Consider the following 14,600-nt stretch of genomic DNA (forward strand, 5'->3'; position numbering starts at 1 on the left):
GCATCACACCAGCCACCTGCAGAGGACGAGTCCTCGTTGGAGGAAGGAGAGCCTTCAGACTCTTCTGTCACCGTTCCAGAGCGACGGGTGCGGTTTCAGCTGCCCCCTGCGCGCCGGAGGCGCAGCTCACGGCAGCGACGTCTTCCAGACAGGCTCGGCTACCGCGACTAACTTCCTGATGGAAGTTCCGCGAAGGGGGAGATGTTCTGGTCCGGGCCTCGCCTGTCAGCCTCCCTTCTTACCGGCTCGATCCGGTACGGGCGGCCGGGCGCTGGGTCACCCCACCTGACGTGATGTGCTCACCTGTGATTGGTTGGGAGTAGGTGGCGTGACCTGATCACCCCACCTGCCGATGTATGTATGTCAGCTCTGATTGGTTTGCGAGTGGAGTGCGTGTCAATGTGTGTTGTGAAGCGGAATGTGAGGGCAGTTCTGTTTTGGTGTGCACGGCGGCAATACAGCTTACCAGCTACTCCAGCGTCTGAACCTCACAACACTGACCTCATCGTCACTTAGGCTTACCCCAGACAGATTGACCACCCACTTATCTCCATTGTCCTCCCCCTGTCCACCAGTCTCCTCCTGCTCACCGGTCTCCTGTCTGTCCTCCTGCTTACCAGTCTCCTGGCCACCGGTCTCCTGCTCACTGGTCGTGAGCAGGATACATACCTCGTGGTGGTATGTATTTTGGTAGGTGTTTGAGACGTTTGAGACGTATTGTCTTGTATTTTAATGCATTTTAAAGCACGGCTGACGAAGGGAGCAGAAGCTTCCGAAAGCTACCGAATCAATATACGCATTACTGGTGTCGAAGAATTGGTTCCTACATAAACAACTCTACATTGCTGTACAGCTAATACGCTTTTCACCTGGTGGCCAGTAGAGGAACTAACAGTTACTACAACTGACCGTCAGAAGCACCCAACACACACCGTGCCGCTCCCAGTAACATACCAGGATGTAGACCCCAGTCGGGCAGCGCTCCGGCGTCCGGCAGCCGCAGCTGCTCCAGCAGTGACAGCAGCCGGCCGGCGCTGCCCTCCGGCGCCGTCCGACAGGCGTTCACGGCCACCACCCTGACGGACAGACGTTACACGGTCAGCAGAGAGCCGACACTCGGTCAGCGGACAGTGGCGTTGGGTCACCGGATGGCAGAGCATCGCCGCAGCACACAGACCAGACAGGACTGTGCCGACAACGCAACCCCGTTGGAGTAACATGACCCTAATAAATGCACCGAAAATGCTCTGGTCTGTCTCCATTACTTATAATAATAAAAAAATGAAAGAACAACTGAGATGAGGGAAAGGAGTGAGGCGTCTGTTAGGGTCCCCGTGCAATACGCCCGGTGCGGTGACTGAACTCTGCGCCGCTAGCTGGAGAGCTGGTTAACCCGGCTGACGACCTTCTGTACCTCCTCGGCGGAGAGCGGGTGGCCGTTGGTGGCCCGCCGCAGCCCGTCCCGGTAGCCGGCCGCCCCATCCGGCGGCACGCCCTGGGGAGTCATAGCATAACACTCAGGCAGGTTCAGGTTTCAGTCCGACACACAGAACCGTCCGGCGACACGCCCTGGGGGCGACATATGGGCGCGCTCAGGGCTCAGGCACAGGTCTCGCGAGATTAAGCGGTAGGTTTTGCACTTTTACATTTCCGGTTATATCTCAGAAACTAATCGATCTACGATGAAGCCATTTTACACGATCATGGCCGGCTTGTTACCCAACAAGTCGATCGCATCTTCAACACTTAAAAGCTTAAGACGACGAAGATATAGCCTGAAGTACACTAAATTTTCTAGGTGCAAAACCTACCGCTAAAACCCGCGAGCCCTGTACCATGCACAAGGGCGCCGGGTGCAGTGTCTGTGTGTCCCTGACTGACCTGCAGCGGTGACGCTGTCACAGAAAGCACCTGTTCATTGCCCAATGGATCCAGCCCAGTTCCGGCCGGCCGAGTGCCCCCACGTACGCAGCCAGTGTTACAGTCTGTGTTCGATCTATGTTACGGTCTGTGTTCAATCTATTTTACGCCCTGTGTAACGACCTGCGTTACGGCTTGTGTTACGGTCTGTGTTACATACCCTGTTCTGGGCGGTCTCCACCTTGACCCTCTTAGCGTCCCAGAGTCGGTATTGGTAGACGTGCGCGTTCTCTGCCGAGACGTCCCGCAGGTGAACGAGCAGGTTCTGTAGGCCGACCAGCGTCTCAGCTGGCACCTGAGAAGGTCAGGAGAGGGTAGGGGAGGTCAGTGGTGTACTGGCGTCTGACATAGACCAGCGGACAGGGGGAGGGGAGAGGGAGAGGAGTCTGGTGGCGCAGAAGGACCGTTCCGCGCTTGAAAGTGGACATATCTGAGGACCGTTCCGCGCGCGCTGACACTGCCTCTAGAACCGTTCTGCGAGCAGTCAGACATGCAGACCGGATTGATGTTGTGAAACTTTGACATAATAAACTTTAATTAAATCGACACAGGTACTCTAACCGCATGTGTTTTTTATATCGCGGACAAAAAAAGTGGGGATTGTTAGGGTTAAGCAGGGAGTCACCGATGTTAGATCCCTCTCTGGGTCCTTTCATAGGTCACGGTCCTGACCCGAGATAGCTGAGCTGTGTAATAATGTTCGTTGATAGTCTAGTTCTTCGTGCTTTTCCAATAAACTGTTTCACTTTTCCACGATATATTTGAATGTCCGAGATAATGAGTTCAATCGAGATGACGAGCCGAAAAGAACGAGTGAAGAATAACGACCGGCGAGGGAGCGGCTCTCACTCGGTCCGACTGCGACTGCGACTGCTACTGCCGGGGCTTCGGCCCGCTCCGGCGCGACATATACCACGCGTCATACATACGTCACACATGTACGTCATATCATAACACCAATCAGAAGCGGGTCAGGACAGGCGTCACAGGTAAGGAACGAGGACCATAAAAGGACATTGTTAGTAAGGGCAGGGGGCTGGGAATGAACTTTGTTACATCACAACGCAAGGTCCTAAAAGCTAAAATCTTAAATGAAGATTTTCGTCTTGGAATGCTTCCGATATGATGCATGATATAACGTACAACACACGTTAGTTATCACACAACAAACACACATACACAATGCAACATAAACGACATAGCATAATATACGACACAATACAGTCAAATGCAACACTATTATATAACAGTACACAAACAATACACTTTTTCCCCATGTCCCCATTTTGTTGTAGTCCTTGTAGTAGAGTTCTTTTTCCGAAATGTCCGACCTTAGCACCGTCCGCGATATTTATTTATAGTCCGGATCTAAAATCAAATGTCTCACCCGTTTGGTCCAATTGCGCATTCACTTTCATTCATCATGTTCCTCGCAGTCACTCTATTGTTTCCTTTCACCGCACTCACTCGCTAGATGGCGTCTGTCTTTAGAGCACGCAGCGCTAGGTGGCGCTCGCATCGTTCACAACGCTAGGTGGCGTTTGTCCGCAACCGCTAGGTGGCGCTGTGAGAGGCAACGGCGGGCAGCATCGTGACGGCGAACTTGTCTCGACTTACGTCAGCGAGCGCCTAACGCCGGCCAGTCGAAGCAGAGAGCGAGCGAAGTCGTGCAGGGCGAAGCGGAGTGACGACTACAGCAGTGCGGCGGCAGCGGCAGCCTCGCGACGGCGACTTGCTTCGGCTTACGTCGGGCGTGCGCGCGTGCCAGCCGAGCGGTGAAGCGTGCGATGAAGAATGGTGACCGGCGATGACACGGATGGCCCCCCCCGATGATGTCAGATGACCGGTGTCAGTTCGTTGTTCGGCGGCTCCCACCGACGTCAGCAGTGATGGGGTGTCAGTCAGTATGACACCGGACGTCACGGGGCCGGCCGGCGCTGACATTTGTCAACAGCGCCGCTGGCTCGGGTGGCGAGGCCAGCGCTGACGAACCAGTCATCGGAGCCATCCGGTCGAGGTCGCCGCGTTCACACCCTGCCGGCTGGAAACCGGGCGTAAGCATATCTTGTCGGGTTGGTGCGCAATATGAGGCTTTGTGTCGTCTGGTGACGGGGTTGAGTCGGGACGACTGTCTTTGTTCGGACGGGCGGTGCTGACCGGTCGGGTCAGGTCATTGAGCGTTGCAGCGTCGGTCGTGTCTTGGGGCGTCACAGCTGAGCCAGGGGCAGGATTCGAGTCGGGTATGTAACGGCGTAGCAGGACAGAAGGGTAAAGACTTAGACCCGAAATCCGTGAAACACATTTACATTTACTACTTATAAAACGGTGACGTAAAAGTCTTAACCATTGACAAAAGAAAAATGACATGAAATTAAAACAATTTATGGAGATAAAGGACAACAAGCTTTCATGATTAATTCCAATAAACATATTCAAAATACATTTACAGCTATTGTGCTTCGAAAAGTCACACAATCGGTACTCAAGTTTCGATGCTATAGTTCGTTTTTCTTAAGTTTGCCCCTCACTGTAAACGTCTTTTTGAACATAGCACGAGAATTGCTAGCTGAATTACTGAGAAAACTGGTTGGCGCACACTGATTTGACAAGATTTCACAGACGATCAATTTCATCAAATTTATTTACTATTTCACAGACTCGTAAATCGTGTTTGCCAATACCTACAGGCCCACAGGGATAGACGATTCCTCAGGAATTATGTCTGAACTAATAAATAAATTGCACGGCGCTTAACATAACGTCAAATCGTCGGTGTTCAAAACTTATTTTTGAAAATATTATTCATATCTACAATACAATGTGCGCTAACCAGTTTTCTCAGTAATTCAGCTAGCAATTCTCGTGCTGTGTTCAAAGAGGCGTTTACAGTGAGGGGCAAACTTAAGAAAAACGAACTATAGTTTCCACGTCGTTCGGGTCTCAGTCGGAAGGCGAACGTCATGTAGAGGCACGTGAGAAGAAGAACGTGTCGCAGCAGATGTCAGCAAAAGAGGCAGTAGGATAAACATTCTCGCTTCCATATCTGTAAGCACACAAACGAAAGTCACTGACGGATAACGACATAATTAACACACAAGCACATATTGGTGACAAAATGACACACGGGTCAAATATAACATAACCTAAATGGTCCTCTGTCCATTAAAAGCATGACACAATATATCTCTCCAAACACATAAAACTTCTCAATTCCCTGTCCTATCCATGAGGCGCTTCCGCCATAACACAATGCATAGGCTCACTATGCCATCGTTCATAACACATAATCCACATCACAATGGCACGCTGGCCGAATCCAAAGTTTGAGGCGCACTAGCCTGATCCACAACAATTCACAGTCCAATGGCACTACGGCCTGATTCCAAAACTTAGGCACACTAGCCTGTAAACTACAAGTAAAATCTATAACATATCCTATGACTTCAACAGTTGAGCCAGCATTCTCTCCATTGTGGCTCCATAATTCTCAATCACCTGCATTGCAATTGCTTTTGTACTGGACTCATTCACACCAGGGTTAGTTGCATTCACACTCACACAACATTCACCAGCGTCAGATCCTTCCAGGTCCGAGGTTTCAGATTCCGAACTGTTTACATCGTATTTGCCAGATTTTTCGCGCGGTGACCGAGTTTCATCCTCTGAATTTTGGGTGTCGGACAGAATGCGTGGTCTTTTAACCGATTCCCTCGGAGTCTCAGTAGGTGTTTCCGTGGCACCTTCGGATAATTGTTTCGCTAATTTTGCCAAAGGTATATTGTCCTCAGGGTCCGAATCAGAGTATTGGCGTTTCCAGCGTCTTTGAAGTTCAGCAAGAGGTACGTTGTCCGAAGAATCCTCCGAATTATTGTCAGAAATGTCAGGGGGTTCCGAAAGAATTCGCGGCGCCATAGAGTCATTTGAACTGTCACCTACATCAGCAGTCGCCTGGTCCTGCGGGTCACGTCGGTCCAAAGTGTGCGGTGTACGTACTGGTCCGTCGCAAAAGTCCAACAGCTCATGATCCTGTGTAGCAGAATATTTTGATTGCCTGGGTGGCTGAACTCTGATGGGAATGTGAGACCTGCGTTTTTGTTGATATTTGCTGTCAATGTAGGATGGTTCGTCGGAAGTGTATTTCCACATGTTTTCTGCGTTTGCCTGTCGGAGGTTGTGAGCGTTCACCACTTTGGTTTGTCCCGATAACTGATGTTTGATAACGAAAGTGACGTCACTAAGAGCCTTGACTATGCGGTAATATGGTTTCCAGTTTGAAGCTAATTTTGATGGCCGAACTGCATCCGTCGGATCCCTAAAGTATACCATATCCCCTGGTTTTAGTTGCACTGGTTTGGCCTTCCTATCATAGTAAAGCCTGTTCCTTTCATGACTTTGAGCTAAATTATGCTGAACATGATGATGAGCCTTGTGCATATTTTCCAGCATGGTTGGGAGATATTCCTCGCCGTGGTAGCGAATTTTTGGGGCGAGTAGGGTATCACACGGAAGAACGGGATCACGTCCGAAAAGTATGAAAAACGGGGAATACTTTGTGCTTTCATGTCTTGCGGTTCTATATGCAGATAAAATACCAGGTATCTTTGTATCCCAGTCTCTGTAAGAAGAGTCTACGAGTTTAGCTAATGCATCATTTTGTACTCTATTGAATCGCTCAACCTTGCCGTTGGACTGAGGGTGATATACCGACGTTTTAATGTGTTTGATATTGAAGAAGGCGGACAGTTGATCAATGACAGCGTTACAGAATTCTGTTCCATTATCAGAGACAATGACACGGGGACATGAATGCCACGGAATTATATGTTCAACCAAAATTTTTGCTACAGTATCGGCGGATTTGGACGACGTTGCAAACGATTCCGGCCATCCTGAAAATAAGTCAATGATATTGACAATGTAACGATTTCCTGAATAACTCTCTGGGAACGGACCTGAAGTATCTATGGCTATCTGTTCAAAAGGATATTTGGGGACTTGCATGTTTTGTAACGGGGGACGCTGACGTTTTAATTTCCTCATGTTGCAGGCAACACAGCCCCTCAAAAACTGTACAACATCTCTATACATGCCGGACCAGTAATAACGAGAACGCAGTTTGTCATATGTTTTGTCAATACCTAGGTGACCGCCAAAATAACCCGAATGTACCTCGTCAATCAACGGTTTTTGCAGAAACTCCGGAATAACAAGTTGCATGCCCACAAAATTTTCGCATTTTGTCGGTTCAGAAACCCGGTACAATAATCCGTCGTCCATAACATAAAACTTTGCTATACTAACATGATTTGGGTGGGTTGGATCCTTCAAAATTTTCACAATTCGCTGAATCTCAGCGTCCTCGGACTGGAGTGTTTGAAAGTCGGGATGATTGTTCAAAAACTCACGAAACTTCTCCTTTTTGTTCCCCTCAGCGTTCTCACAAGTAATATCTGTTTCCAGTTGCACGGCAGGTGCAACATCCGAATCTATAACATGAACACTACGTCTATTTACACTATTTACATTGCATTGTCCACAAACGCTTTCCTCCTTCCGGCTCACGTAATCAGTGGGGCCTGGTGACGAATCATTCGTCGCTGGTCGGCCAAAGCGTGACAATGCGTCAGCGACAACATTCTTACTGCCACTGACGTATTCTACATTACACCCGTACTCATCCAACATGATAGCCCATCTTTGTATCCTAGCATTTTTCATTTCGCTTGTAAATAAATGTTGAAGAGGTTTATGGTCTGTTAATACAGTGAATTTTGATCCTAACAAGTACGGTCGGAATTTTTGGACACTGAACACAATCGCGTAAGCTTCCTTTTCGATGATTGGCCAGCGTTGTTGAGTTTCGTTTAATTGATGAGACAAATATTGAATTACACGTTCGCCAAATGGACTATCCTGAACTAAAGCCGCACCGATCGCATAATTTGACGCATCCGTATACAATTTGTAAGGTTTTTCGACATCCGGAAAAGCAAGTATGGGAGCATGAGTAAGTGAGGCACGTAAGGTCTCAAAAGCGGTTTGGCATGCATCTGTCCAAACGAAATTGCGATTCTTTTTGGTCAGTTCGGTTAGCGGTTTGGCTATTTTTGCAAAATGAGGCACAAACCGGCGGTAGTAGGAACACATGCCTATAAATGAACGAACGCCTCTGACGTCCGTTGGTGGCTCTAGATTTTGAATAACACTAACTTTTGCTGGATCCGGTTTGACACCACTGGCGGAAACGACATGGCCTAAATAATTTACCTCCTTTTTCAAGAACTCGCACTTCGACATTTTCATTTTTAGTCCGGCGTTCCGTAACCGCGAAAAGACAGCGTCAATATGTTCCAGATGGTCCTCAAACGTTTTTGAATAAATCAGGATATCGTCCAAATAAGCTATGGTAAACTTGTACTGAATTCCGCGTAGAACCTCGTTCATAAGCTCAGAAAAAATACCAGGGGCCGAGACGAGACCAAACGGAAGTACGTTGAAATGATGTAAACCTGCAAAACAAGTAAATGCAGTCTTTTCTTTTGAGTCCTCATCCATAGGAATTTGCCAATAGCCGCTGCGGAGGTCCAGACACGAAAAATATTTTGATCCATCAAGTGAGGCCAGTATATCGTCGATACGTGGCAAGGGGTGACTGTTCTTTTTGGTAATCCGATTTAACGCACGCAAATCCACGCAAAATCTTTTTGATCCGTCCTTTTTGTCCACTATCACAATGGGGCTTGCCCACGGACTTTGACTGGGAGAAATCACACCTGCTTTTAACATGTTATCAATATGTTCTTGCACTAGTTGTCGTTGACTGAATGGTAGCCGATATGGATTTTGTTTAATAGGAGGATGGTCGCCAGTGTCAATTTTCGCTTTCAAAAGATGAGTCCTTCCTAATTCACAATCATTTTTAGCAAAGAGGTCACTGTTACGTTCCAATAAAGCCACTAACTTTTGGCGCTGTTGCTCGGACATATGAGACAGGTCAGCCTTTTGAATTTCCGGAATGTCATCCGGTCCTGCTGAATCCTGATTGGGTTGGTTCACAGACGAAACACATGATTCAATGTCCTCAATTACCTCAGCAATCCCAACCACAGAGCGAGCGGGCAACGTATAGTCCCTGCCGGTGGCGTTAACAATGACTACAGCAATCTGACGTGTTTCGATGACCTTGCTCACACTACTTACTAACGAAAGACCAGGTTCGTCTCCTAAGATCGGAACATTGTTGAGCGGTTGTACTAAACAATCCTGAACCCATTAGAGCCCGTTGGTCACATTTGTGACCACAAAGTTAATGATTTTTTGTCGGTCAAATGTGCTTCATCTTTTGGGAAGGTCCACTTCGCCCGCGTTCAGGCATCTTCCAGCTGGAGGATCCCAGTACTATTTTGCGCATGGCAACCTCACAAGCGACGCTATCTCGGCATTGTCAGCAAGATGTCGGCGCCGATTGGAGCTCGGTCGGACCGCGTCCGAAAAAAACCGTAAGTAAACTCATATTTTCTCAGAAAAATCATTTCTCACACGTCGTATGGGTGGAATTTAAACCTATTTAGAACCTGTAAATATTAGTTTCACTCCATTTGCTTTTTGTTTTGTCTGGCACACGTGCAAATAATGTATGGCAACAAATGTGACCAACGGGCAGAAACCCAACATAAATATGACTTTTTCACATTTCAGGCTCACGGCAAATGAGATATTGGACCTTCTGGAGAGTGACAGCTGGCTTGAAGATGAAGATGTCGAGGACCACATCGATGTTATACTCATGCCCCCCATCGAAAAGGGTGAGTGGGCTCTCGGAAATTGTGGATAATGGGGATGAGAAGGGGTATATGTAGTAGGCAGACTATACTAAGTAGGGCATAATTACAGCGTAGTGTGAATGAGTGAGCATTGTTGTTGGATGGGAGGAGAATGATTGATAAAATACAGGGTCGCACTTACGTTTACGCACTTCTCTACACGTGTGGACAGAGTAAAAGAGCTACATCGTCCTGGCGGCCTTATGCTATAGGAGGGTCGGTTGCGGATAATTTTTTTCTACCGATGTTTGCGTCTAAGCTCGTAATTATGTGCGAATTCACATACAAAACTACACATTACCTGACTTACTTTACCAGTAGTATTGTGAAATGACCCTAAGCCTGTCATATTCAAAGGTTAATGATTAGTGTTTTCCTTGCGAACGTTTATGCAACAGCGCCTTCTAGTCAGTGTGACGTTTTTGTGGACGGTTGGGGGGAGGGGTCCCTGCCTTCCTGAGTTCCATTTTCTGTGGCAGCAATTATATCGTACACAAATATACCAAAGTATATTACGGTAAGATGTTGCAAGACTGGCATGGTTCACATCAACGAGCTTGCGGCTGACTACTAAATCAACGTAGCGAAGGTGGTCTGGAAAGCCCTTGTATTCCCAGCAGACGTCTTGCTTTTACCCCGAGGCATCCCTTTCGTGATTAGGTCTGGCAGTAAAGGAGTAATAGAGGAATTAGGGCAGCTTACAGAGTCAATGGTTCTCTCGTTGCAGATGACGCCCATACCGACGAAGACTCCGACAAGTCAGATGGCGAAACCGTTGGTGACACAACCCATCTCCCACGCCGAGTCCTGGGGACATCAGCGGAAGTGACGGGGGAGCAGTCTCCAGCTCCTCGCGATGGGACACACGAAAAGGGATCAGGTGACGTCGCTGCTTCTGCAACACAAGAGCCGGATCAATGTACCTCTGTCAAAGGGCCTAAAAGGAAGAAGGTCAGGAACTGGAGGCACCGTCCACCAACATTTCGGGTTGAACTGTCTGCTGGCGACCCTAACGATGCTTCAGAAGTCGGTGACACATCTCCAAGTGAGCTGTTCCAAAAGATGTTCACGAGAGAGTTGCTGGAAAATATCCTGGAGCAGAGCAACTTGTACGCGACGCAACACGGAAGACGACTGAACATGACGATGGAGGAACTGCTGGGAATCATCGGTGTGATGATGATGACGGGCTATAGAACGACGCACAACAAGAAACATCTGTGGTCTGCAAAGGACGATGTGTCATCTGTGTGGGCACAGGAGCTCATGCCTAGGAACAGGTTTCTTGAACTTCTCCAGAATCTGCACCTGGCGGACAACAGCAACATCAGCAAGGACAGATACTACAAGGTACGTCCGTACTTCCAGCACTTGAACGCCGGATTCAAGACGGCAGCTCTCACCAGAAACATGAGCGTTGACGAGACAATGGTACCGTACTATGGACGGCACAGCACCAAGCAGTTCATAAGGGGCAAACCTGTAAGATACGGGTACAAACTGTGGTGTCTGGCAGCCTCCACCGGATATCTCTATCATGCGGAACCGTACTGTGGGGCCGACACCCAACTGGCTGACACGGGCCTGGGGAAGGGAGCTGACGTGGTGCTGGGCCTGCTGAACAAGTGCGCCGTCCCACCAGGCCATGCTATATTCTTCGACAACCTGTTCACATCACTCGAGCTCTTGGACGTGCTGTCGGACATGGGTCTTGGCGGGTGTGGAACCGTCCGCGAAAACAGGCTTGGTGGCGCTCCATTTTCAGACAAGAAGGTGCTGGAGAAGAAGCAGCGTGGGACAATGGAGTGGCTGTCTGACGGTGACAACCTGGTTGTGCGGTGGAACGACAATCGCGTCGTGACGGTGGCGACGAACTGTGAGCCGCTGGAGCCGCTCGTTACCGCCAGCCGGTATGTGAAGAAGCAAGGTGGCAGGATCGCTGTACAGATGCCCCGTCCTCTTCATGCATACAACACCCACATGGGCGGTGTGGATCTGTTTGATCAGTGTGTTGCTCTCTACCGCAGTACCATACGCAGCAAGAAGTGGTGGTGGCCGCTCTTCCAGTGGGGAGTTGACGCTGCCCGGACAAACACCTGGCTCCTGTCTCAACGGCATGCCAAGGGACCGCAACTTCCCTTCCTGCGGGAGCTCACGTACGTCCTCATCAAGAAGAACACGGTGCCGCGTCCTCCAGCAAGCTTCTCTGGCCGCCACCAAGCACCAGAAGACCTCCGCTACGACGGTCTACATCACTGGCCAGCAGAGCTCAAAACCAGGTTCCACCGTTGCAAGGTGTGCAACAGCCGAACCAACATGTCCTGCGAGAAGTGCGCCGTTCCACTACACCCAAAGTGCATGAAGGTGTACCACACTCCATGAGCACACGGAAGATCAAGAGGGGCATCAGCACCAGTTGGGTTCCTACGTATGGCTGATGATCTGAACAAGCCCAAAAATGCGCAGTGGGCGTGACCTTGTCGACATCAAAGAAAGCAGGTCAACTATCTTTTACCTTGTGTTGGATTTTGTGTGTGGTAATAACGTAAAATACAGGTGCTCAACTACAGATGCTGACATTTTAAGTCTTCGCAGAAAGATTGGACGTTATTATAAACAAAAGTAAGAAAAAGTGGTTAAAATTCCATTTCATGGTGTTTATTGACCCGTTGGTCACAAATGTTGCCACCCCCAAAAACAGGTAAAAAATATCTCCAATTTTTTCCAAAAAATCACAGGCAATCAGTGACTCCTGATAAGTATATACAGCAAAAATGAAACAATTTACACCACTTTAAGGACCTTGGGCACTAATGGGTTAATGAGCTGGTCACGATTTACTTTTGCAGGAATTTCCATGTATGACTGAGCGGGAATTGTGACCGGTTCCGACAGACGAATGAGCGAAGTTGCAGAATGACATGTAAGTTTTTGGGGTCGAAGAGGGATGATATGACCATCCAAGTTCAGAGTTCTTTGTCCGAAGTCCAGTTTAGCCGAGAATTCCGTCAGAAAGTCATTTCCCAAGATGCACTGATTTTTGAGCCCCTTAACAACCTGAAAACAGTAGGGCCGATCAAAACCAGCGATACTGACCTGAATCACAGCCGTTGCAAAATTTTCCAGCCTATGTCCTGACACTGATTGGAGAGGGGTGCAGTCCGCAGTTGAAAACTCGCGAATATTTTTCCTTGGAATTTTGTCAAAAGCCTCCTTAGAGATCAATGAAATATCCGCACCTGAATCCACAAGAGCATACGTTTTCCTACCTCCTAAATGTAACCAGCACATTGGTGTGTCAGGTTTTACCGAGACGCGCGCAATTTGGGGGCCATTTTGAATATTGGATGAAACGGGGTCTCTTGGACCACCGTTTGTTTGGGCCCGCCTAGGAGGTCCGTCTTTCCCAGGGGCCCTTTTCAGTTTTCCGCCCGGCAGAATCTGCTGGTGTGGCCGATCCGTCCACAGACAGAGCAGATTGGCCGGCCGTCTCGTGTCCATTTGTGGCGGTGTGGTTGTGGAGGCGGTGGCATGTTATACATGTGAGGCGGCGGCGGTGGTACAGGTGGTTGTGTCGGCACGTACATGTGAGGCGGTGGTGGCCTCGGTTGTGTCGGAGCGTACATGTGAGGCGGTGGAGGAGGTACAGGTGGTCGTGTCGTCGTCGCACGTGGTCGGTTTTGTCTTTGTGTCTGTCCGCGGTTTTGTGTCGTGTTTCGTTGTTCCAGTTTCTTTTCCAAGTCAGTCACTCTTTTCCTCAGTTCCTCTACCTCGTCCTTTTTCACTATGTCTACGTCCATGGGTTCCTCGTCCCTACGGTACAAACTAAATATTTTGTCCGTCCTTGTCTCCTGTTCCGCTTCATGTTCCAGCTCGTCCAACGTTTTACAGTTCTTCCTAATCAGTGTCCTAGCAAGGCGATCGTCCCTCAGTCCCCGCTGAAAGGTGTCCGTTAGTACGTCCTGGGCGTCGGGGCTGTCAATGTCAGAAAACATGTCAGCCGCGGCGGCGCGAAGTCTTTCCGCAAAGTTGTGTACTGCTTCTCCTTTGTTCTGTTTAATATGACGGATTTTTTCTTTTGAGATACGAGGATCCTCCGTCTCTCCGTACCTTTTCCTGAGCTTTTCTCGTAGTTCTGTCCAAGAAACGTGAGTTTTTGTCAGGCGGGCCACGAAAAGCCCGGCTGGTCCCCCGAGAGTAAGGGTGGCCAGAACACACATCCTGTCTGAGTCAACTGTGTTCGAAAGCTGGTCCATATCGTTTAGCCATTGATAAAATTTAGCTGTCCCCTCGCCGTGGAAGGGCCTGACGTGTTTAGTTAAGCTTGATATTCGGATCTCTTGCACTACACTATTAAGAGCTGTCGTAACAATTGAGGCCTCGGTCATTTTTCAAACAATTCAGTGACACAAAGAAACAAACAATGAAAGCGAGAGTGTTTTTAAAGAAGAAAAGGATGGAATGGCTCACTGTTCCGCTGCTTTGTAGTGAAGAGATGTCTAGATGCCCAGAAGTCCGCCAGAGATGAGTCGAAGACGCGCAAATTTTTTCAAAAGTCTTTGCCCGACGTTATCCGGGTCACGGCACCAAATTCCTTGTAATAATGTTCGTTGATAGTCTAGTTCTTCGTGCTTTTCCAATAAACTGTTTCACTTTTCCACGATATATTTGAATGTCCGAGATAATGAGTTCAATCGAGATGACGAGCCGAAAAGAACGAGTGAAGAATAACGACCGGCGAGGGAGCGGCTCTCACTCGGTCCGACTGCGACTGCGACTGCTACTGCCGGGGCTTCGGCCCGCTCCGGCGCGACATATACCACGCGTCATACATACGTCACACATGTACGTCATATC

At 48.8% G+C, this 14,600-nt stretch overlaps 1 protein-coding gene and 1 long non-coding RNA gene across 2 annotated transcripts; one reads left to right on the plus strand and one right to left on the minus strand.

The window, feature by feature from the left end:
• Window positions 1–2,658: 2,658 nt before the first annotated feature.
• Window positions 2,659–14,329, minus strand: LOC122374363. Its single transcript, XR_006255204.1, has 2 exons — window positions 14,214–14,329; window positions 2,659–3,961 (listed from the first exon to the last, which is right to left on the minus strand). It is a non-coding gene; the product is annotated as an uncharacterized LOC122374363 (long non-coding RNA).
• LOC122374362 (piggyBac transposable element-derived protein 3-like) lies at window positions 9,515–12,561 on the plus strand. Its single transcript, XM_043353054.1, has 2 exons — window positions 9,515–9,725; window positions 10,471–12,561. Exons 1-2 carry the CDS (start codon window positions 9,557–9,559, stop codon window positions 12,123–12,125), a joined length of 1,824 nt encoding a protein of 607 aa, XP_043208989.1. The 5' UTR covers window positions 9,515–9,556; the 3' UTR covers window positions 12,126–12,561.
• Window positions 14,330–14,600: the final 271 nt, after the last annotated feature.

Source organism: Amphibalanus amphitrite, unplaced genomic scaffold (assembly GCF_019059575.1).
Source record: "Amphibalanus amphitrite isolate SeventyFive unplaced genomic scaffold, NRLGWU_Aamphi_draft 001647F_arrow, whole genome shotgun sequence".
NCBI lineage: Eukaryota > Metazoa > Arthropoda > Thecostraca > Balanomorpha > Balanidae > Amphibalanus > Amphibalanus amphitrite.